At 50.2% G+C, this 24686-nt stretch overlaps 1 protein-coding gene across 2 annotated transcripts in view; it reads left to right on the top strand.

The window, feature by feature from the left end:
* The window catches only part of PFKP (phosphofructokinase, platelet), a 59868-nt gene that overhangs the window by 8023 nt on the left and 27159 nt on the right, over nucleotides 1-24686 (top strand). For both annotated transcript variants that reach the window (XM_070600971.1, XM_070600973.1), the window contains exons 2-7: nucleotides 5024-5097; nucleotides 18202-18279; nucleotides 21525-21714; nucleotides 22954-23119; nucleotides 24171-24215; nucleotides 24419-24527. In XM_070600971.1, the coding sequence (XP_070457072.1) occupies nucleotides 5024-5097; nucleotides 18202-18279; nucleotides 21525-21714; nucleotides 22954-23119; nucleotides 24171-24215; nucleotides 24419-24527 (662 nt within the window). The remainder of the gene's footprint in view (nucleotides 1-5023; nucleotides 5098-18201; nucleotides 18280-21524; nucleotides 21715-22953; nucleotides 23120-24170; nucleotides 24216-24418; nucleotides 24528-24686) is intronic.

Genomic DNA, 24686 nt, shown 5'->3' with positions numbered 1-24686 from the left:
AGATTTATCTCGTTTTCCGCTGACTTTTAACACAAGACTCGGCGATCGCAACAAGGCGGGATGCAGAGAATCTGCTGGCTTGATAACTGTGGTTCATGGTGACACAATTCCCCTTAGAGTTTTCCCTCCCGTACCTGAGTTATTAAACGTGGCCACTTTATGCAGAACTTTAGTAGCAAGAGCAAGTGTGTTTTTGGTTCATTTTCTGACATATTTTAACATCTGTGCTTTAGTTCAAAGATGAAAGCTACATGGATTCAGGGAGAAACCAGTAAGAGGACTGTGCATCCTGACTTTATTTTTCAAAAGTTTTGAACTATTTTTCATTGAACTATTTTTCAAAAGTTTCAATGAGTTTAAACATTGAAACTAGGAAGGGAGTGTTTCTGAGCTGAGAGAATGTGCAGCAAAAAGGCTCGACGCTGCCAGAATGGTTAAATCAGGAGATTAGCATCCTCTTCAGACCACCAGGAAATGAAACAATGAAGCCCGGCTATTTTATCAGAATCAGGACATTCCTTGATTCTCAGAAATTACTTGAAGCTTCAGTTCTGTCCGAACTGAATCTCAGGGAACATTTGAAATGGGGAAGTCCACAACCCTCCCTGACTTCAACGAAGAAATGATCTTGCTGACTCTCTCACCTGCATGACAGGTTAGTAAGAAGCTGTTTTAGAAAGTGGAACATGGAGAAAACAATGTAACAATCGCTTCTTTCTTCTGCACCGGGAGTAATTATCAGGTTTCCCACTTTGTGGCTCCCTGGTTTTTTCAAAGTGTGTTTATTTTTGGATCCCGTAACAAGACTGCAGGTTCCCTGGGAACCAGGACTTAGATTTTTGCAAAGGATGAAGAGGTTTCTTTCCAAATAGTAAGATTCTTGCTTGGTGCCAGGATTACATTTTCCCAGGGAAATAAGCAGTTTGAGCGTCCACTGGACGGCCCGCAGCTGCCCTGCATTGCAAGCAGACGGCATAGGAGGTGGGCACTGTGTGCCCAGGAGAAAGGCAGAGCCTAGGGAGAGGTCCCACCTCTCCATCCTGGTCCTGTGTCCATGGTAAATGCTGGCTTCTTCTGCTTTCTTTGCTTTTCACCCTCCAGGGCCCCTTCCTCGGACAGCGGCCACCTGCCGGCCCACCGTTGGGTCCCAGCTGGAGAGCTGACAAAGGAGCAGGCCCCACCCCAAACAATCCTGGAGGAATTGGGGCCCGGCAGGCATTTTTCTTGAAGGTCCCTTTGGGGATTCTCACGCGCAGCCATTGTGCTAGAAGGCATTAGGACATCTTTTAAGTTAAAATAAAATGCAGACCAGGGTTTATGCTGCAGCTTCGCCGTGTGTTCATTCTGTTCCCCTGACTATCAGTTTATCTGCTCAGAGCTGACTTCCTCGCCTCCCTAGGAGGACCCAGGACCCCCACATGTCCTGGAAGCATCAGCCCAGGGGCTCAGGCCACCAAGGCCCCCATCATTCATTCATGCTGGGAGCCAAGTACCTCCACTCAGGCTCAGTCAGAGCTCTCCGGGCTGTGGGGACAAGGCCCGCTGGTGTCGGGAAATTACACCAGCTGGCAAGTGACCAGCAGCCCTGGAGGCTTGGGGCCGCCTGGTGGGAGGCCCGTGCTCAGGCCCCTGCTCCACCTGGGGAGCCCTGTGTCCATGACACCCCCTGCCCGGGGCTGCTGCCGGCTGAGGGGGGACCAGTGCTGTGGGTGAGTGCAGGGCACCCCCAGTTTAGGCTGTGGGGCAAGTGGGAAGGTGTTCAGACCCAGGGGACAGAGGTCAGAGCCGGGTCTCCTGGGGTCACCATTTCCTTCCTGCTGCCATTTCTCACCCACCTACACTTTCTGACCCTCCCAGTTCATCCTCTTGGATTGAACCTTTATGAAAGACCCTTTGGAAATGAGGTCTTCACAGGAGGGACAAGGAGGGTTACAGTGCGGTGACGAAGTGTTGGGACAGTTTAAGTGTTTGGTGGCTAAGTCCTCGATGACAGTGGCCATAGGATAGAGTCCTAGAATTATGGGGTCTGTTGGAAGGGCCTGTGAGGGGCTGTGTTTATCCACTCAGTTAAGATCAGGGTCAAGGCTGCTGTGCCTAGCTGACCCCAGCACAGAGGGATGCACACAGTGCGCTGAGGCATCACAGTGGGGAGCACAAGGGGGTGGGCGGCTCCTCCCTCCCAGGATCAGAGGCGTGGGTGAGAGAAATGCCGGGGGTCTCCCGAGAGGTGCAGGAGCCCGGCCGTGGAAGTTGACCGGGGGCGTCGGGGCGGCTCTGACTCTCCTGGGGGAGCTGCGGTCCTGCGGTGTAGACGGAGCATGAGGTTCAAGGACGAGCATCCTGGGGAGGAGCAGGCAGAAAGAGTCCTGACGTGGGGGATCTCTCCCTGGGGAGTTTGGTTTTCCGTGCACAGGCCCTGGGGACTCCAGGGGAGGAACACGGGCTTGTACATGTTTTAGAGAGAGAAGTTGATGCTAACACAGAAGACGTCTCCAGAAAAAAAGGTGCAAACCTGCAGACACAATACAGGCAGGATGACAACATGGCAGCATCGCACGAGGTGTTCCTTGGGGGCTCATGTGGCCGTCTCCAGAGACGCGGGGCAGGGGAGAGGAGGGTACGGGGCATCTTTGACCTTGTATATAGTTGCTTTTTGAGGACCTTACTTTTTAGAGCAGTTTTAGGTTCACAGCAAAATTGAGAGGAAGGTACAGAGACACATATACACCCCCTGTCCCCACACACGCACAGGCTCCCCTGCTGTCAGCATCCCCAGCAGAGGGGATGTCTGTTACAGCTGATGAACCTCCAGTGGCACGTCGTCATCTCCCAGAGTCCGTAGTTGACATTAGGATGCACTCATGGGCTAATGTGTGTTGCACAGTCTCTGGGTTTGGACGAATGAACAATGACATGGGTCCACCACGATAGGGTCGTACAGAGTATTTCACTGCCCTCAGATTCCCCTGTGCTCCGTCTGTTCATCCTCCCCTCCCCCAACCCTGATCTTTCTATTGTCTCTATCATTTCGCCTTTTCCGGAATCTGTAAATCTTTTTTAACAAGAAGAATATTTTTATAAATTACTTGTATAATAACAAATAAAAGAGAAACGGCTGGTTGAATCGCTCTGCCCGCGGGGTGGGCGCTGCCGGAGGGAGGCAGCGGGATTTGGGAAACGTTGGGAGAAATGTCCGTCCTACGGGCAGGAGCTATCGAGGGTGTCAGCAGCATCCTGCTGGAGTGACTGAGGGAAGTTCTGCTGCTCAGCAAGAGGGAGAACACAGGGACAGGAGGAGAAATGATGAGGGGAAAATAACCTATGCATCTTGAAACAGTGAGTTTGAGGTTCGTGAGAGACGACCGCAGTTTGTCTGGTCATTAACATTGTTTGTGTGATAAACTAGGTTTGAACATAAAGTAATGAGACTGCCAAGGATATCTATGTCCACGTTACCTAGGTTTTAGATATGGATTAAACATGGATTTATTTCTAAGATACATTCCCCCAAGCTTTTTCCGCTCCATGAATATTGTAACTTTTCAAAATTGTTGCCATCCAGAGGCAACAGTCTTATTTCTAGCATTTCAGAATGGGCTCAACAAAATTTGAAACATTTTTACCGGTCTTCTGAGGGGGTTTGCCATAGAGATACATACCCATCCGGTCTCCTGGTCTGTCGAGTGTGCCTGGGAGCCACAGGGCCCCCGCTGGTCTCCTCACTCCCCAGGAGCATCACTTTGTGCTCCACCTTCTCCTACATCTTTAGTGCGGACATTTGTTTCCGAAATTTAAATTTATGAAGGAGTTGGATTTTTACTGTCGAGTGTCCCGGAGCAGCCAGCCTGGACGCCCAGGTGCTGTCGTTCTGAGGCCCAGGACCAGTCCTTTCTGAACGGAACGGTCCTCATTCCTTGTCACTTCTCTCCTGATGGCCTCAGCGCACCAGCTAAGATGAGATGCAGGAATTTGCAGACGTGAAATCTCGACCTGTTCCCTCAGGTCTAGACAGTGTTTCCATGCGCAGATGGCTGCTCCAAAACGGGGCCTCTGCGGAAAGCCAAGTGGAGCGTGACAGATTTATGTCACGTACATTGCACACAGCTGCTTTGGAATTCAAGTCAAGTCCTCTGGGAAAGTGTGGTAAATGTCCTAGATTTATCTTGATTTGGTGTTATTTATAGTATACTGGTTTAATTTAATTTTTCTTTTAATAACAGCGCATGACTTAGGGCCGGCCTACTGGTTAAGTTTGGTGTGCTCCACTTTGGTGGCTCGGGTTTGGTTCCCGGGCATGAACCTACACCACTTGTCAGCCATGCTGCGGAGGTGACCCACATGCAAAATAGAGGAAGATTGGCACAGATGTTAGCTCAGGGCAAATCTTCCTCAAGCAAAAAAGGAGGAAGATTGCCAACAGATGTTAGCTCAGGGCAAATCTTCCTCAAGCAAAAAAGGAGGAAGATTGGCAACAGATGTTAACTCAGGGCAAATCTTCCTCAGCAAAAAAAAAAAAAGAAAGAAAGAAAGAAAGAAAAAAGTGCAGGACTTGTTTTGTATTTAAGGCCACTGACTAAATTTTTTTATGCTGATAGCTGGTGATGAAATAATCTATTTTGCATCTCCTCCTCCATCAGAGATCAATGGTCTTCTTCAGTATTGTCTTCTTTGATTTTGGCTAGCTATCCTCTGTGTTGTTTGCAACATAGATGGTGTTGCCTACAGATTCCTATGGAATCGAGGGCACTTGTGTTCCAATATTCTAAACTAAGAGAACAGAAGTGTGCCTGTCTCTTTACAATGATGTTCATCTGTGGATGAACCCACAAAATGCTGGACTCCTTGCTTTGTACTTGTCGTTTCTCTCAACCCTGACGCCAGTCCTGCAGGCACAGGTCCTCCACATTCCTCCTAGAGGAGCCTCCTGAGAGGTCGTGAGGTTTAGTTGCCGTCACGGTTAGTTAGATGGCAGCTCCAGAATCGCCCATCTGATTAGTGACCACTGTTCCTGTTCTTTTCACAGGCATGAACGCCGCTGTCCGTGCTGTCGTGCGCATGGGGATATACGTGGGGGCCAAGGTGTACTTTATCTATGAGGTCAGTGCTGCGTCGCACTTGCTATCTCTGACTTGGGAATTCATGCCTCACACCTGCCCGGGGCCCCCACACCTTCCCAGGACCCTCAGACCTGCCTGTGGCCCCCAAACCTGCCTGGGGCTCTCACACCCCCCGGGGGTGCTCACACCTGCCTGGGGCCCTCATACCTGCTTAGGGCCGCCACACCTGCCTGGGGCCCCCACGCCTGCCCGGGGCCCCACACCTGCCTGGGGCCCCCAACCCTGCTTAGGTGCTGCTGACCCAAGCTGAGAGGCTCCAAGGTACCACGAGAGCCTCATGGGGGGTGGTTTATGTCCAGGTAGAGCTCCCTGGTCCAGATGCACATCTGTGAGAGTTGTATTGGGGAGTGAGGGGAGAAAGGAGATGAGAAGAGGGCAAAAAATACTGTTTTGACATCAACATACTGGTCTTATTGATTAATGGTCTCTAACCGGTTGTATTTGTTTGTAATTCTCATTCCTTTTAGAAGTTGTGTATTCATTTAAAATGGGGGCTGAATTTGAATAAACATTAAGATAAATGGGAAAAAGTGACCACTTTGAGCTTTTCATCATTAATGTGAAATCCAGACCGGCTCCCTGTATCTGTTTCTGCGTTAACTTCAAAATGAAGAGTGTGAAATCAGACAGCAGAGATGGCCGTTGTCTCCTGCCCTGGAGGTCCTGGCAACTTGGAATGAGGAGTGTTTGGAGGGAAGTCACCAGTATAGTTTGGACGACATTACTATTTCAAAAACTATTAGAAAACATAATTTCTGCTTAGTTTTAAAATTTAGAAAACATAATAAAGCTTAAAAAATGGAAAGAAGTGAATTTTTTAAAATGGCTTAATTTCTCCAAAATCACTATTTGAATTTTATTCTGATTCCTCCCAGTATTATATATGTGAAGGAGTGGAAGGAAATATGTACATTCTTAACATAGTAGTGAATATATTTTGTATGTTTTCTACCATTACATTATGGCTATTTTCTATTCATTACGTTCATTCCACAGCTATCACTTTCAATGTCTGTGTAATATTCCATCAAATTCATGTCTCCTCATGTCCTTGACTCTTTCCTTAATCATCGCATTCCTGAACCACCAGACTATTGAGGTCACTGCCCATTTTCCAAGTATCCTAACACAGCCAGACCTGTGTTACTCCTAGAAGGTGTTCAGTGCTGTGTGTCTTTAGTATGACCAGAGATACAGCATTGGCTGAGTCCAAAGGGAAGGTCATTATCGTGGGTCTTGATGCGTCTTGCCAAAGTGATTTCTGGAACCTGTTCTGGGCCACCTCCACCCCCACACTGAGCACGTAAGTGGCACCAAATCCCCCCAGTCCTGTGTGTGGTCCTCCTCTGACTCCCCAGAGCTGGCGCAGGTTCCGGGGTCTGTTTCTTCCCAAGTCCTTTTCTCCTTTTGTGAAGTGGCTGCTCGTAGACTTTGCTCATTGGTCCGAATAACCATTTGCTTATCGGTTGCTGCAAAGATGTTTTCTCCTGTGCCTTAGGTTTGCTTTGTTAAACTGTGGTTCTGTGGGTTTGGGGTTTGTATTTATCTGATTTGGGCCGTGTTACACGATGGGTCTAATCAGAGCATTTCCAGAATATTGTTTTGCCATTTTCTCTGTGGACCTTGTTAGGGTCAAATAGCCCTTGTGGATGTCCGTCCTGGGCCTCGCCCCACGGCCTGCGGCCCGTCCACTGTGTCGAATGAGCATGTTGGATGCAGGGCCACATGCGGCTCTGGCTCCTTCCCTCCTTCCATGTCGGAGTTTGCACACAGATAACTAAAGCGTGCTCTTTCCTGCTGCCGAGGAGCGTGCATGCGTGCACAGTTTCCTCTGCCTTCCGATTCTGTCTTTGGGAGAGGGCTGCATTCTGCCTTAGAACAGGAGGGCAGACGCCACAGCCTGGCCCAACAGCAGTTCAATAATACGTGGGTGTGGTTTCAGAGATCTTTGGGGGGTCGGAGCACCCTCAGGTCAGATTTTTCTGTAGCAATTAACAAGATGTTTTCAGGTTCGCTGAAGACGAATTTGTTAGATTTCGGTTTCCAGTGTTTTCCCCCAGGAGACCTTTTTTTTTTTTTTAAGATTTTATTTTTTCCTTTTTCTCCCCAAAGCCCCCGGGTACATAGTTGTATATTCTTCGTTGTGGGTCCTTCTAGTTGTGGCATGTGGGACGCTGCCTCAGCGTGGTTTGATGAGCGGTGCCATGTCCGCGCCCAGGATTCGAACCAACGAAACACTGGGCCGCCTGCAGCGGAGCGCGCAAACTTAACCACTCGGCCACGGGGCCAGCCCCCGCCAGGAGACCTTTTGGTTTCGATAGCCCCCTGCGGTCCTTGTCGCCTCCATGGTGACGTTGCAGATGGAGCGGCTGGACTTCCGTCTGCAGCGACTCACTTATCTTCACGGGACTCTGCGGTGCGGGGAGGGAAGGGAAGGGAAGGAAGTCATTTCGGTTATTTCGTAGTCAAGGAAACTGACCCCTCGTGGTCAGTTCACCCCCTCCGGGTCCTACTCATCACTGGCAGGGCTGGGAAGAGCGCACATCCGCCATCAAGCTTTGATGGGGTGGGCCTCATCCTCAAGGACGTGGGCCAATGTCTGGAGGCAATGTTTTTTTTAATTCTTTTTATTTTTTTATTCTAGCTGATTTTTTGTAAAAATTTGAGTTCATAATAGTTTACATCAATGTGAGATTTCACTTGTACATTATTTCTTGACTGTCACCACATCAATGCTCCCTTTCACCCCCTGTGCCCATCCCGCCTCCCTTCCCCTGGTAACCACTGAACTATTTTCTTTGTCCCAGTACTTGTTTATCTTCCACATATGAGTGAAATCATCTCGTGTTTGTCTTTCTCAGTCTGGCTTATTTCGCGTAGCATTAATTCCCTCCTGGTCTTCCCATGTTGTTGCAAATGGGATGAATCTTTCTTTTTTATGGCTGAGTAGTATTCCATCGCATATGTATACCACATCCTCTTTATCCAATCATCAGTCGATGGGCACTTGGATAGTTTCCATGTCTTGGCTATTGTGAATGATGCTGCAGTGAACACAGGGGTGCATATGTTGCTTTGGATTGCTCATTTCAAGTCCTTTGGGTAGACACCCGGTAGTGGGATAGTTGGGTCCTATGGTAGTCTGGAGACAGTTTTTGACTGTCCCATTATTCATGGTGGAGGAGTCAGGGATGCTGCTCAACATGCTGCAGTGCACAGGACAGCCCCACAAGAAGGAAGGATGCGCCCCAAATGTCCATGCTGCTGAGGCCAAGAAACCCTGCCTTAACCTGAGGGCCAAATCTTAATCTGCTGTGAATGACACCCATCGGGGAGAGCGTGGGGGTGACGCTGGTGGCTGTGTGCGTCGAATCTTTGGGTATTGAAACCGACATAGTAACTGTTCAGCGTTAGGTAGTCCTCTGATTTAAGGGTTTTGTTGTGGGTTTTTTATTTCGGAGTGTTTTTATTGGCACTGTATTCTGTAGTTGTCTGTCTGCATTCTGGGGACATTTAGATGTATTCAGACCTATACCTTACCAGATTTAGCACCTTTGAAAACAAGGAATTGAGATGGAATGCGTCAGGGCCGAAGAAAGTTTGGGCTTCCTTTGGAGGAGTCTTGACCTCGGGCAACCAGGTTTTTCTTGATGTTGTCAACTAGGACAGAAGGGCTCCGCGGCCCCCGTCCTGCAGGGGTGAGGAGGGTCTCTCTCCTGATTCTTCAGGTCCTCTGTGAAGAGGCATGAGGGGAGCTGGGCTGGGGTGAGCCCTGCTTCCTGACGCTTCCTGCTGGTGGGCAGAGAGGTGTCCTGATCTGAGCAGATCCCCTGTCCATTAGGGAAAGGCAGGGAGTTTCTGCAGTCCCTCCATCAGGAGGACGCCAGGGAGAATGCTTGTGTGGGATGGTGTTAGGACGATTCTGATTTTCCCAGAAACTGCTCTGTGGGTGATTGGCACCTTCGAGTGAGGCTGTCTCAGGGCGTGTGGCTGAACGCAGTGTTACGGCTCGTCACTAGGGGTGATGGGAACTTTGAAGTTCTTACGCTCTGGAGGGAAACGGGAACAGCCTAGAGATGGATGAATTTGAACTGAAATCGCCTGTCTGGAGATGATACCAAGCTTCTCATGACAGCCCTCCCCCCAACCCAAAAAAAGAGAAATTCTGGTGAACATTGCCTGCTCTTTTTTTTTTTTTTTTTTTAAAGATTTTTATTTTTCCTTTTTCTCCCCAAAGCCCCCCGGTACATAGTTGTGTATTTTTGGTTGTGGGTCCCTCTCGTTGTGGCATGTGGGATGCTGCCTCAGCATGGCCTGATGAGCGATGCCATGTCCATGCCCAGGATTCGAACCAGCAAAACCCTGGGCTCCCAAAGTGGAGCTTGCAAACTTAACCACTCGCTCATGGGGCCGGCCCCCAGTGCCCGCTCTTTATATTCTGCAGAAGGGGGTCCTCGGTGTCAGCCTCCTCTCAGGGCTCCCTCGAAACATCCGTTCTCAGTCCCGCCTGAGCCCCATGGGACTTTGCTCTGGCAATCAGTGTTATCTAACTGAATCGAGTAGGTTTGGAGCATCATCATCTCTCCATTACCAATGTAGCAACCCAGTATCTGTACTTCTGAAACCCCAAAATCTCTAAAATCTGCCAGTTTTTTCCTAACTCACTTGGGCAACAAAGCCTGGATGGGGCTGCATGTAATCCTTACTCGCCCCCCTAGTGTGACTGTCCCCAAGATAGGGTGACCATGCCAGCTTACACGTGCTGTAACATCCATATTGCTTCTTAAAACCCAAGACCTTCTCGAGTCTGGCTCATCTCTCAGGCCAAGGGGTTGGGGAAGCGCTTGTGGACCTACATACGTGGCCGTGAGTGGGGAGAAATAAATTCAGGTTCTGGTCCTGTCTCCTCATCTGGCCAGTGAGATCATAGTTGCTCTTCCTGCAAAAGCTTCGAAAAGCTTTGTGCCTGAACCAGTAAGGGGGCCGTGGGACTGCTGGGTGGGGACCATATCTGTGCCTTTGACTCCGTTGGCCTTGGCCGGGCGCAGAATTCGAGTGCTCAGTTCAATGCACCTCTCTGTAGACCTGAGAACTGTAGACAGACGTCCACCTGCTCCTCGGTCTGCTGGCTACCTGACACCCTGACCAACGGGGTTTCCTTTTTGACCGCAACACTACTGACATTTGCTGCTGGACGATTTGGGTTTGGGGGGCTCTCCTGTGCAGTGTAAGCTGTTTACAGCATCCTTGCCTTTGCCCCCCAGAAGCCAGGACCACCCCCTACCCCACACAGTGATGGTCCAGAATGTCCCCAGACATTGGCGATGTCCCCTGGCGGACAAACTCACCCTCATTGGGGACCACCGTCTTAGACCTATTTGGGCTCTAATTTAGAAGACGTTTGGTTTTATTTCTTAAAGTATCATTCAGTAATTTCTCCAACACGTTTGTCCATTTGTAGTCTAGTTCCTAAGTCCACCTAGAGCTTTCGAGGTTGCCAACACACCAAAAGAGTTAAGCAGGTCAGTGTTAATTATTTAAATGAAGGGTGTTTGGTTTTTCTCTTTAGCAGAGAATGTGTGGAACGTGTATTGATTGGAAAACACTGACATTTCTGCTAAAGGTCTGGCACCAGGTCTGTTCTGTCTGGCTGTTCTGAGACTGCTGGAAATCTGGGACAGGCTACGTGTGGCGCATGCCGAGCCCTTGGGCGCCATTCCGGGGAGCGAGGGGGCGGGGTGAGTTAACCCATTCTTCCCACCTAGGGAGCCGATCATTTGCTTGTTTGTTTTTCATTTTAGGCTAGGGTTTTCCTTAGAAGCTCACAGTGCCTTTAGCTTCTTGGAGATGGTGGGGGTAAGTACATTCATTACCTGCCTGTTGTAAAAGGCTGTGCTGAGGGTGGACTGCCCCTGGGTTTAGGTGGATCAGAAATGGGGCAAGGAGCATCCTTCGGTCACCTGCTGCTCAATCTTGGCTGCAGAAATAGTCTGGTTGTATTTAGTGTAGTATATGGGTTCAGAATCCTGTTAGCTGAAGGTTTTTCTGCAGACTTAAAAAATCATTCTTATTCTAACTCTCTAAATATGACTAACTTAAGTCTTTCCTCTTTAAAATAAACTCTTAACCGTTTGGCGCTGCTGGTGCACAGCATTGTGAACATCATCAGCAGAACCCGTTTCTGGCAATGGATGCCCACTGAAGAGAGGGGAGGAAGTGTGCCCATTGCCTTCAGCAGCTCATTGTTCTGCTGTGAAGAACAGCGCCCTCTAAATGCGTTAGGCTGAGTCAGGGCTTCCTGTTGTCAGGGAATAAAGTGTCATCAGAACAGCATGGGAGCTACTCCGCTGGTCATCACAGGCTTGCTGCTCCAGGGCGGAGGATCTCGGCTGTCACAGGAGGTCCAGGGTGTGGCCTCCTTGCTGGACCAGCTTCTGGCTGAGCTTGAGCGACCAGCACGTAATCTGAGCTGCGCTTGGCTGGGCCCTGGGCATTGTGGCCTGACTTAGCACACGGATAAACAATCTTTAATTGTCAGTTAATAGATTGTTTGCATTTTCCCCTTCCTAACAGAAACCCTCTATTTCCCACAGGGCACATTATTTTTCTTCTTGGATATGAACCACCTGCTTTCACAATTTTTAAAGTGAGAAATGTCGTGTTTGTGGTAAAAAGCAAACAAAATATAAAAAACAAGGGCCAGCCCCAGGCCGAGTGGTTAAGTTCATGCGCTCTGCTTTGGAGGCCCAGGGTTTTGCTGGTTTGGATCCTGGGTGCAGACACGGCACTGCTCATCAAGCCATGCTGAGGTGGCGTCCCACATGCCACAACCAGAAGTACCCACAACTGGAATATACAACTATGTACTGGGGGGCTTTGGGGAGAAGAAAAAGAAGAAAACAAAAAAGAGATTGGCAGCAGATGTTAGCTCAGGTGCCCATCTTTAAAATATATATATATATATATATATATATATATAAAACCAACCCCTGCCTTTTCCAATGGGGGCGTGCAGGCCTTTTTCCCCAGAAGTGGTGGGTTCCCTCTGCAGCCTGACCCTCTCTCTGGCGTGCACTCTGCAGGAGGGCGACATTGGGGCCCTCTCTGTGGGTAGTTTGTGGTCTAGACCCTGCCTGTGTTCTCGGGTGCGTGGGCACCGATGGACGTTGGGCTGCATGGGTGGTGATGGATGGGGCAGCTCCTGGACGGGCAGAGGCAGGGTAGGATGTGGTGTGGACTTTGGGGACATGTCTGATTCTGTCATCCTTTTCTCAGCCCTCCTGTCACCACTTCCGCCTCTTCGGCAACAGTTCCGTGAAGGCCAAGAGAGGGGACCAGCCTCGCGTTGTCTCATCAACTTGAGGTTTTAGGCGTAACTATTTCTGCACTTTAACGTCCTTAAAGGCAGAAGAACTTGGCGATGCTGGAGTGTACAGCTGAGGGGGTCGCTGTGTGTTGGTGTGCAGGTGCTCGCCCAGGCCTGGCCCTCCCGCTAACGGGCACATTCGCGAGGTTGCTTGAGTTCCTTAAGTCGATTCACAAAAGGCACTGAGCCCGGTGCCCCTGCATTCCCTTCCTTTTCCTGAGAGCCGTGGCTGGTACACACCTGGAGTCGTGAGAAATCACAGTCGCAGCACCGAGCATTCTCTTACTGAGGGCCTGCCCCGTCCGGATCCTGCGCTGAGCTGCTCCTGTGTGACCTGCGGCTCCATCCTCACGCCATCAACGCGGTGCTCTTGGCTTTGGACACTCCAGTCACATTAACATTTTAGGGTTCAAATCACGAAAATGGTCATCCCCCTCCTGGCCTCCGCCCCTCCCCCTGTCGTCGCCCAGGAGCTGAACGAGTAGCTAATTTCCGGTGCGGGAACAGGCTGTGGGGAGGATGGTGACCTGCTTCGTCCTGCTGTGGCTTTTGGTTTTTATGACTTACCTGAAATTGTGTCCTGTTGACTTTGGTTTAAAGACATGCCCCAGTGCCAGAGGGTGTTCAATCAATCAGGTGGCTGTAAATCCGTTTCCACGGCAGGAAGTGCAGGGCTGTACTGGGATGTGTCCGGTTCTCGCCTGCTGGAGACTGGGGTTGACCCGGTCTCACCAAGGACCAGTCCAGAGGCCGCTGTACAGGTGTGTCCCTGAAGTGGTGGCGTCAGTGAGCAGGGCGGCTGCGAGGTTCCCTGGACTGGAGCATTCCTGCATTGAGAAGCCTGGTGGGGGGCGAGGCTCAGTTGGGGAGAGGAGATGCATGAGCTGAGGGGCTGCATAGGAGTTTCCTGTGGGCAAAATAAACTCCTAGTTCCCAGACTTTGAAAACCGCTGACATAGAGGAGCTCGCTCGCCCCTTTTTCACGCACACCTCGTTTTGGACGGTGGTACTAAGGAATCTGAGACTGGAGAGCAGTTCAGAGACAACCCCTCTGTGTGCTTGCTCCTGAGTCCTATAGCTGAAATAAAATGAGGAAAACCTTAATTCTATATGAAACAAAAATGCATGTTTACTCAGAAGCAGCAAAGCCCCCCGGAGAAGCGTCTGAAGCAGTCACTGCATCCTAGAAGGTCAGTGGCAGCCGTGTCTGGAAAATGCTTCTGAAGTGTGTTATCTCTAGATTACTTCCTCTTGTAGCTGGAATGTTTGCCCTTCACACGGTGAGTTGTTGACAGAAGAATCCAGGAAATTGGATCTGGAAAAAGCATCGGCAAGTCGAGAAGGCGCGTGGACCCGTCAGACAGAGGTGTTCTCTGAGAAGCCTGCTTTGCTGTCGCACAGCACTGCGATTTCCCCTCTGGTCTTCAATTTAATTTAATTTATTTTTAAAGTTTGGCACTTGAGCTAACATCTGTTGCCAATCTTCTTTTCTTCTTCTTCCCAAAGCCCCCGGTACATAGCTGTATATTCCAGTTGTAGGTCCTTCTGCTTGTGCTATGGGGGACGCCGCCTCAGCATGGCTTCGTGAGCGATGCTAGGTCTACACCCAGGATCCAAACCTGCGAACCCTGGGCCACGGAAGCGGAGTGCATGAACTTGAACCACTCAGCCACGGGGCGGCCCCTGGTCTTTAATTTTAGAAAACACATGAAATCTCTTGTAAGAGCGAGCAAGCCAGCCACAGGTGGACCAGCTCTTTATTTAGAATGGATTTAACAAGTGCCTGAAAGTACGGGTCAAAATGACCTCCAGTGTAGCCGTCTTCTATGTTCTCAATTGGGAGACCGTTCATTCTTATTTTGACATTGCTTACAACCATCCCAAGCGTAAAGTGAAAACACTTTCAGAGGCCATGCGTGTTCTTGGATGTGACCACATGACCCCGTGTGAAGGTCCTGTGGGGCCGTGGACGTGCCACGGCCGGCTGAGTGTCTCTTGGGTCCATCGTATGAATGAAGCAGCACAAGAGGGAGAGTGTTAAACTTTTGGTCAGAAACTAAGCGTAGCTTTAAAGGTTTTATGGTTTGTTTTCCTTAAGTGAGTCATAAAACTGGCTCTGAGGGCAAATTCCGAAGGAGAATTTTAGAAAACAGTTTGGCCCTGGCTGTGCTGGAATACTGGATTCAGCCTTTCAAGGAGATTTCGTTGGAGTTTATAAATGATGGTACGTGTGTGTGAAGTCAGCCTTCCTAACTTAGTCAGGTCTTCCTCGCTGGTGAGAGAGCCCAGCACTGCAGCTGGTAGCGATTTTTCACGTGTTGCAGGAGCCTAAGGACTTTGCAAATGAAAGAATGAGTCCCTTCCTAGGGAGGCAGCCGCTGTGCAGCCGAGACAGGTGCTTTGAATGCAAGAATCACAGAGTCCCCCTTTTGATTTCTTGCTCGCTTTCTTAGCCATATGCATCCATGCTCCCCCAAAATAATCAAAGTACTTTTGGAGAACCTTTTACGTTGCAAATGTGTTACGGTTTGTAGAACAGTTTTGCATGTCTTTCCTCTAGAGGCGAAGGCATTTGTAAATGTTTTTGTTAAATCAGTATTTAAATTCTGAGAAATAAGAAAGGCAAAGGAGATGTCTCTCTTCCCAAGGTGGCATCTGTGAAGCGGCAGATCGTGTGTGGGGTTGACTGAGGAGCGCGTGTGGCAGGAATAACTTGAGCCGTTGCTGTCAGCCAGGCGCAGCTGAGAACCCCCACGGCCAACTCGGGGTATCAGCCCCTCGCCTCATCCTCATAGCTTCATCCATCAGTGGCTGGGGCGGCTCCCTGCCCCTCAGTCTCTCTATTTCCCTCACCAGTGAAAGTACAGACACTACCCCAGGGTTTTCCCCGTGGGGCCTTGGACCGGCTTCACTTCCTGTTTCGTCAAAGCCTCTGGTTAGTGCGGTCCCCCTCCTGCTCTGCCCAGGGCGGTCCCGGCTTAGGCCAGGTGTTCTGCCTACTGAACAGTAATATTTTCCCCAGTTCTCAGAAGTACTCGGGTTTGGATGATAAAACAGCATCCCTCTACGGAGGGTCCATTTCACACGGTGGTGGAGTTTCTGGAACTTGGACCCCGGCCACCGGCCTGCTCACGTGAGGTCTCCCTGCCTCCCCAGCTACCTAGGAATGAACCCACAAGGTCAGCTTTGCCCCTGATTGTAGTCGCTCAGTCCTGTTCTCCTGTCTTAAGAGTGGCTTGCTGTGCTGTGCATGCAGAGTCTGGGAGTTTTAGGGTGACAGAAGTCATTGAAAAGGCAACCCCAAGGCTAGATTGGTTCTCTCTCTCTTATCCATCCAAACATCTAGCTATCATCTATCATCTGTTTATCATGTATGTATCCATCCATCCATCACTGACCTGTCATCTTTCATCTAGCTGTCTATCACCTATCATCTATCATGTATGTATCCATCCATCCGTCATCAACCTGTCATCTATCATCTAGCTGTCTATCATCTATCATCTGTCTATCATGTATGTATCCATCCATCCATCATCGACCTGTCATCTGTCATCTAGCTGTCTATCAACTATCTGCCTACCTGTGTGTTTTTCATCTTCTGTTGAGAGAGACCCCTGGGGTCACTTAGAAGGAGGGGAGGGCTTGGTTTGCCTTTGGTCCTCGGGCAGCAGGGAAACTGTTCCTCATGCAGTCTCTGTGTCTAGGAGCTTATGTCCCAGGACACAATGCAAATAGCGCCTCAGATAAAGCTCCCTTTCGAGAGGGGGGCCTGGATCCAGTCACGCTCCTGCTTATCACCCTGGTCCTCCACAGTGACAGCTGTGCTGGGCTTGATGCTTTAAATAGAATCTTCTAAAAACGCACACCCTATAAGGTTTTAAGAAGGAAGGGACATGGGAACAAAAAGATAAGAGTGATCCTTAAAGCTGGACAGAGGTGTGTTTGGAGGAAGTTCCGCTGCTTCCCCGTGAAGACACTGGGGGGCTGTGGGCAGTCCTTACAGCAGCCTGGTCCGGGGGCTGGGCGAGGCTGGGGGGCCAGCGCCCAGAGTTGCCGTCCTCGGTGCACGCGCTGTGCAGACGCCTGTGACACTGACCCCACCTGCTCTCCCCTTCTGCTCTGTTTCATTCCATGCTGTTGGCCCCTCTCTTGGTGTCACATAGAGGACAGTAGACTGCACACATGTGCACGTTTGTGTATGTATTTATATAACATTACATGTATATTATCACTTATGTATAAAGTAATCTGTATTATCTGATTATAAAATTAGATATTATGGTATATTATAAAATTATTTATTACAGTATATTATGTAAATATGTTTTATTATATATGTGATATCTAGTATATAAATCTATTACATATACTGTATCAGTATGTAAGTACATATATATCTGCATGTGTGTATAGTCGAATGTTGTATATATGACAACTAGGAAACAGGAAGATAGTGTGGAATGAACTAGAACAAAGTGAGGTTGAGAGCAGGTTTGTTTTATACAATATGTGCAGGTACAGAGCTATGCGTTGCTTAACGATGGGGCTATGTTCTGAGAAATGTGGTGATTTCATCATCATGAGAACATCATAGAGCGTGCCTCCACACACCTGGGTGGTCCAGCCTCCTACACACCTGGGCCTTATAGTGCTAATCTCACGGGACCACAGTAGTATATGCAGCCTGTCACTGACCAAAATGTCATCAAGCAGTGCAGGACTGTATATAATATATAAATGTATAAATAATATATGTGTATAATCTAGTGTTATATATTACATATGATATATGGTGTTTTATTGTATAAATATGTAAGGTAAATATAATACATGTTATTTTGTATATATTATATATAATGTATTTTTGATGGGAATTTTACATTTATAAACATAAGTATGTGAACTGATGCCCCCGAAGGTGCCTGCACCGTTGATTAACTTTGCGCAGGCTCCGTCCTCCATGGGCCATTTGGTCTTTTCCAACGTTTATTCCTTCTTTATTTCCTCTTGACTTTCACTAGGCAGGGGGTATGAATCCACAGGAATGATCTATTGTGATAAACCTTTCTATGGGGTTATAGCTTGTTCCCTTTTAAGGTTAAATGCCCTGGAAGCGAGTCATGCAGATAAAGGAACGTTTCTGTAAACATTGATCTCGTGTAGTCTGCGGGGAAAAGTGAGATGCCTTTTGAGTGGACAGGCGACTGCCTCTGGGCTTCTAGAAGTGTGCGCTGACACCCTGGCGCACGAACCTTGTCCTCTCAGTGTCGTAATGTCGCCAGTGGGAACGTGAGGCAGGCGGGATGAGGGGGCAGCGATGTTGTGTGTGTTTCGAGGGGAGAGTGGATGCCTGGGCACGCCGAGGCCCCGACAAGGATGCTGTCATCTGTGATTGACACCACTGTCGCCATGTGCGCCACAAACAGTTTTCGGGTAGATGTGTCCCTTTTCAGCATCTCAGGAACCATCAGGCAACAGGCACACTGTCCTCCATCGTTCTCTGGACGAGTCTGGGTGGAATCGCCGTTATTCGAGGTTACACTGAAGAGGCCTTTCCGCCATCTACGGCTTTACCAGCACTGGTACCGTGTTGGCTCTAACCCTGAGGAACCTAGATTCGTGGTCATTTGTATTTCCATTTTACCTAGTGTAGGATCAGTTATTGTCTCAGCAGAGCGCAGCCCAGTTTTAAGGAGGTCTCCTTCTCTTCCGCAGGGTTACCAGGGCATGGTGGATGGCGGCAGCAACATCGTGGAAGCCGACTGGGAGAGCGTCTCGAGCATCCTGCAAGTGGTACGTGCCGCGTTTCGGTGCTGGTTGTTTCTCTAAGTAACTCCTTTCGTTTGACACCGTTTACACGTAGGCTCCACTGATGCTTACAACACCTCCATGTGCTGCCTGCATTATTCTTAGCTACTGCCATGGAAAGAAAACACCCTTAACTTGTCATTTAATTAAATTTTTGAAAAAGCTTTACATCATGCAGACCGAGGCATTGTCCTTGCAGTAAAAGTTGCGCCTGCCAGCTAGTGGAAATCCTGGTGCTTGTAGCAGATTTGGGGTTTTTTTTAGACCAGGTTAATGTGCAGGCTGCTTTGGTTTGTTGGTGCTGTGTGTTTAAAAATGGCAAATCTCCGTGCCTGTCGGGTTTTTGTGAGTCCCTTGGCATCCGTGTAACAAAGTCTGGGGGAGGTCCCGACCAGCCGCCTCCGAGGCTGTGGATTTCGTGGGAACACAGCTCCCCTGTCCTGGCCTGAACCAGGCAGGGCTGGTTCCCCCGGTGTGCGCAAGGATGAGGTCATTATCACTCCAGGCAGAACAATCGCTTACTTTGAATTTAAAAGGAACCTGCCTGAATATTTTTTGTGTAATAACTTCCTGGAAACCTGTAGCTTAGTGAAGGCTCCAAATGAGTTGAGAAGTGGATTACGTGGAAAGAACGGACTTCATGAAAAGCTGTTTATTTGTGGGTTGAGCTTTTGAAATGTACATATTAGTCTGTGAGTCGTGTCGAGTACTTTCTAATAGAAAGAAGCAAATTGGTGGATTCCCTGTGAAGGTGCTAGTGCAGTGGATGAATGGACAGAAACAATATGGTGCATATGTATAAATGGAATATTATTCAGCCATCAAAAAGAAGGGAATCCTGCAATATGGGACAACATGGATGGACCTTGAGGGTATTATGGTAAGAGAAGGAAGTCAGACAGAGGAAGACAAAGACTGCATGGCCTCACTTACATGTGGAATCTCAAATATTGTGCTCCTAGAAGCAGAAAGAGGAAAAGTGGTTGCCTGGGCCTGGGGGTGGGGGAGACGGGGAGATGCTGGTCACAGGGTGCACACTTCCAGTTACAAGATGAATAAGTTCTGGGGAGCTCATGTACAGAGTGGGGAGTGTAGCTAACAACACTGTATTGTATCCTTGAAACGCGTTGAGAGGATAGATCTTGTGTTCTTGCCACACCCACACACACACGGTAACTGAGGTGAGGGAGCGGTTAGTTAATTTGATTGTGGGGATCGTTGAACAGTGTACACGCACAGCAAGTCATCATGTTATCTACCTTAAAAAAATGTTAACAGTGCTGTATCATATACTTGAAAGTTGCTAAGAGAGTAAATCTTACAAATCCTCACCACAAAAAAGAACGGTAATTATGTGACTTGACAGCCGGATTAACTAACCTTGTTGTGGTCATCGTTTCACAACACACACGTGTCAAATCCTCACTGTGCGCCTTAGCCCTACACAGTGTTACGTGTCAGCTGTATCTCAGCAAAGGCGGGGGTGGGGGGTTACAGAGGGGTCTGCGCTGTCACGCTGTCACGGGCTCGGCAGTCTGCGCTCGGCCCTCCTTTGCTCCTGGAAAGAGGCTGAAGGGAAGTGTGACAAACGTCAGTACTTAGCGAGGGAGAGCTTTCCAGAAATGGGGACAGCGTCATCTGAATTCCAGACAGTAGACCTGCGTGTGAAAAGTGTCCATTCTGCTACTGTGATTGTACAGGAAGATGGAAATAGGTGTGGTGGAAGTGTGCGTGTGCGTGTGCGTGCGTGGGCATGTGCGTGCGTGTGCGGTGCCTACCTCTGTGCAGCCTAGTCGGTCCTGCGGTCATTCCTGAGGCCCCGTCCGTGTTACCTCCTCAGCCTTCCTGGGCTGGGTCTCAGTTTCCAGTTGTGAGAAGTCACCTGACCCTCCAGTGGCTCCTGGTCAAATCAAAGTCCAGAGGCCGCGCTTATCTCTGCTCTGCACCTGCCCTCCCTGCCCGGGCTCCCCTGAGCTGGGCCAGCTCACGACGCTGTGCCCGCCAGGCTCACACGGGGTCCCTGCTGGTCGTGAGCATCTTGCTTTATGAAGTGAGCGTGCGCTTGTAGGGTCATGTACAAATAAAAGTTTCATGAGTGCCCTTGGGACGTACGTAAAGGAATCTTGCGTTTTTCTTTTTCTTTTCTTTTTTTTTTTGAGGAAGATTAGCCCTGAGCTAACTACTGCCAGTCCTCATCTTTTTGCTGAGGAAGACTGGCCCTGAGCTAACATCCGTGCCCATCTTCCTCTATTTTATATGTGGGACACCTACCATAGCATGGCCTGCCAAGCGGTGCCATGTCCACACCTGGGATCCGAACTGGCGAACCCTGGGCAGCCGAGAAGTGGGACGTGGGCACTTAACTGCTGCACCACCGGGCTGGCCCCTCAAAAACAAAGGATTCTTAGTTGTATTTAGAGAAACACAAGTTTCAGCCGGCCCACTGGCGCAGTGGTTAAGTGTGCACATCCCGCTACTTGGCGGCCCGGTTCGCATCCCGGGTGTGGACACGGCACCGCTTGTCAAGCCATGCTGTGGTAGGCATCCCATGTATAAAGTATAGGAAGATGGGCACGATGTTAGCTCAGGGCCAGTCTTCCTCAGCAAAAAGAGGAGGACGGGCCGTAGTTAGCTCAGGGCTAATCTTCCTCAAAAAAGATAAAAAGGAGATTCCTTTGTTTTTGAAAAACCAAGTGTGAAAAATCTTGACTTCTCTCTCCCACATGTTTGGGTGATCCAACTTAAGTTTTCTTAAGATTTAGCCTTTAAATGGGGTGGGGCGGGGGAGATGGAGTGCAAAATTAAAATAATAAATCCCCTTGAATCACGGGTTTCTTTTTTGCCTGCACTCCTGCTGAGCTGACTGGAAGGGGAGCCTTGCTATCTGGGGCCGCGGCCACAAGGCTTCTTGGCCGCGGCTGCCGGCAGGTGTGGGACCAGCCCTCCGGGACGTATGCCGCCGCCTCAGGATGGCTGCCTTCGCTCTCTGTTTCCACAGCCTGCTTGGCTCCCCCCAGGCATGATGCGGTCTCTTTATCCATCAAATTCCAGGATGGAGCTAAAAATGGGAAAATGACAAACTTTCACAGTTGACCGACTCAAAAGATTAAAACAAGAGAAACCTGAGTCTTGGAAGCCCTGTGTATCCAGCAGCATTCACCTGTGCCCACCTACCCAGCTTGCTGTCCAGTCAGAGGGAGACAGGTGACCATGATTTTTTTCTCCTCCAGGGTGGGACCATTATCGGCAGCGCCCGTTGCAAGGCCTTCCGCTCACGGGAGGGCCGCCTGCAGGCTGCTCGGAACTTGGTCCAGCTGGGTATCACCAACCTGTGTGTGATCGGCGGGGATGGCAGTCTCACTGGGGCCAACATCTTCCGGAAGGAGTGGAGCGGGCTGCTGGAAGAGCTGGCCCAGAATGGTACGTTCCTGCCTCTGCGCAGCCTCTCGGGGGGTTTTCTGTTCCCCATTCATTGTCCCCTCCCTCCAGAGAGCTTGGAACTTGCACGTTCTGCCTGTTTGACTGTCGCAGAGGCATATGTGCTGTTGCCGACCTTATAGTTCGCCACCTCAGGACTTAAATTTGTACCTCAAATAATAACAATCATGGTAGTAAGAATAATATTTATTTCGGCATACTGCGTGCCAGGCACCGCTTGGCTTTGTACATAGCTGGTGCAACACTCATGACAACCGTCTGAGATGGGTTTTATATTTATCTCCATTTCACAGATGGGGGCCGGGGGCCTGAGGTGAGGCCACGGAGCTGGGAGGGGCCCTGGCTTGCCCTGGCCCGCATTCGCCACCGTCTGCCCGTTAACCCGCACGCTGACTTCTGCAGCTCCGCTTGGGTCTCTAAACTGCGAGTTGTCGTGAGGTTTAGATGGCAGCCATCTGGTCTTCCTTGAGCACCTTTGAAGCTGTCGTAGGAAAGCATTTCCAAGAACCCTGTATATTCCGTGGTTTTTATCTTGTCAAGGTGCTGTCACGAGATCCTGAGTTAACATAAAATATGACCGGTGATGGCGAGTTGTTTGAACCGACAGCAACTTCGTGAAAGGCATAAACTTGAGCTAAGAGTTGCCCCACGGTCTGTAGGCTGTATATTTGGGGATGCAGAGCGGCTGTCAGGTGCAGCAGCGAGGCCTGGCGCCACTGTCTGTCCTCCGTACTCTGGTCTGACGTGGGCCTGGTGGGCACCAGAGCAGAAGAGTTGCTGGAGTCGTGGCCCGAGCTGCCCACCCGTGACTGTTCCGGTCAAACCGATGGGCCAGCGCCGTGTAGGTAGATAGCTGTCCGCCAGCTGGCCCCCACGGGCCTGTGAGAAGTCAGCATGATGGTTCTACCATATTCTTGAGAACTTAATTCTGTGATGGTGACGTTTCCTTGTTTACAGGCGTGCCGTTCTCCCAGGCTGTTACCAGACAGAAGTCAGGTTCTATCCACTGATTACAACGTGCGGCTCCTTCCTTTTCTCTTATTCTTGTAATTCAGAATTAGGTTGTGTAGAGTTCTGAGGAAGCAAAATGATATGTAGGAAATGCATCCAGAGTCGTGGCTCTCTCTGCCCGTGGCCATCCTGGTCCACACCTGGTGGTGCGCCCGTGGAAGGGGCGGCTGCCCCCGGCCGTGGCGAGTGTGTGGTGTGTTTCCCACGCAGGCCAGATCAACAAAGAGGAGGTGGAGAAGTACTCGTACCTCAACGTCGTGGGGATGGTGGGCTCCATCGACAACGACTTCTGCGGGACGGACATGACCATCGGCACCGACTCAGCTTTGCACAGGATCATTGAGGTCATCGACGCCATCATGACCACCGCCCAGAGGTAGGGGAACTTGGAGGAATTGGTGGGCGGGCAGTGTAGACGTTAGTGCTGGCTCCGGAAGGTTCCACAGGTGGGTTTTCCTGGGTGAGTCTTGTCACCTGGGTATTGAAACCAGATCAAGAAAACAGTTTCCTGGTTTACTTTTATTTTCGATCTTAAAAAGTTCTTCCCCTGTTACAAAGGAAAAATGTGTTCACTGGAGAGAATTTAGATGACGTAAGAAGACAAAATAGTCGTTTTCTCAAATGCTGCCCCAAGGTCTGCTGCAGGAGTGGCGGAAGGTGAGGCCGCGTGAGCTCGCACGCTCTCGTTGGAGGTGTGGGGAGCATCGCCTCGCTGTGGCATTTCTGACCTGCAGATGGACCAACGTGTAGATGGAGCAATGACGCGTTATCCACGGCGATGCCGACTCGCGACAGGATCGCCACTAACAGTTCTTTTCACGGCCCTAGCGTTTCTGAAGCACTTGTCCTGAGAACCGTGTGAAAGAGTAAATGAACACGTGTCTGTCTCAGGAATGAGGAGCTTGAGACCGTCTCCAGCCAGTGCCTGGGAAACCGTGGGCACGGAAACCTCGTCGTCTCTGCAGACGCTCCAGGGCTGCTCGTAGTAGTTGGGTATCCCGGTTCCAGGGAGAGGCCGTGCCGGGCGCCTGACCGAACTGACTTTCTAGCATCACACCCTGTGTTTGCTGTGGCATACGTCCAGTCTGCAGTTCTTGACATGACAAGTGACTGACCCTGCCCTGAAGGGCTGTCATCCTGGAAAGAACGTAGAACAGTGTCCCAGAAGTACATGTATGTCAAGCACAAGCGAACGAACATGGAAATTGCGTCACTGGAAGGTGCCCTCGCAGCCGAAGCCCCTTTGCTCACAGGAGTTTGAAGCGCTCCCACAGTGGTACCTGCTTTTGCAGATCCATGCTTGGGAGCTTGGGTATCAGCCGGATTGTGAGCAGACGGCTGCCTGACGCGGCTGGGGACGTGCTCTCCTCTTTGCGATCCTTGTTGTCCCCAGTGTGTAAGCGGATGTTTCTTTTTCTCTTTTCCAGCCACCAGAGGACGTTCGTTCTTGAGGTGATGGGGAGACACTGCGGGTATGTACGTGCGGACGGGATGGGGCTGGAAGGACCCTGGGCACGGTCTCCCTGATGTCCTGTGCTCCGCGTGCCCGTGCTCAGGGGAGGGTCATGAGGAGCCGGCGGTCCCCATGCAGCCCCAGCCTCTGTCCACCAGTGCAGCATGAGCTCCGGGTGCCCGGCGGCGGTGGCCTCATGAGATGGTTGCTGTTTCTGATTAGGTACCTAGCCCTGGTGAGCGCCTTGGCCTGCGGGGCCGACTGGGTGTTCCTGCCCGAGTCTCCGCCGGAAGAGGGCTGGCAGGAAAACATGTGTGTCAAACTCTCGGAGGTGAGTGGTGGTGTGCTCCCTCGACGGCCGGTGGTCCTGGTCGCGCTGCGCTGACCACGGCTTGTGACGGCCTCTGGGATTTTCCATGTGGACAGAGTGTGAAAGGGGTGAAAACGTTCTCATTCGAAAGTGAGTTCCAGCTTGTGGCATGGGCTGTGT

This window comes from Equus przewalskii, chromosome 30 (assembly GCF_037783145.1).
Source record: "Equus przewalskii isolate Varuska chromosome 30, EquPr2, whole genome shotgun sequence".
Taxonomy (NCBI): domain Eukaryota; kingdom Metazoa; phylum Chordata; class Mammalia; order Perissodactyla; family Equidae; genus Equus; species Equus przewalskii.
Note: the sequence above shows the minus strand (reverse complement) of the source record. Positions and strands in the feature narration are given on the sequence as shown.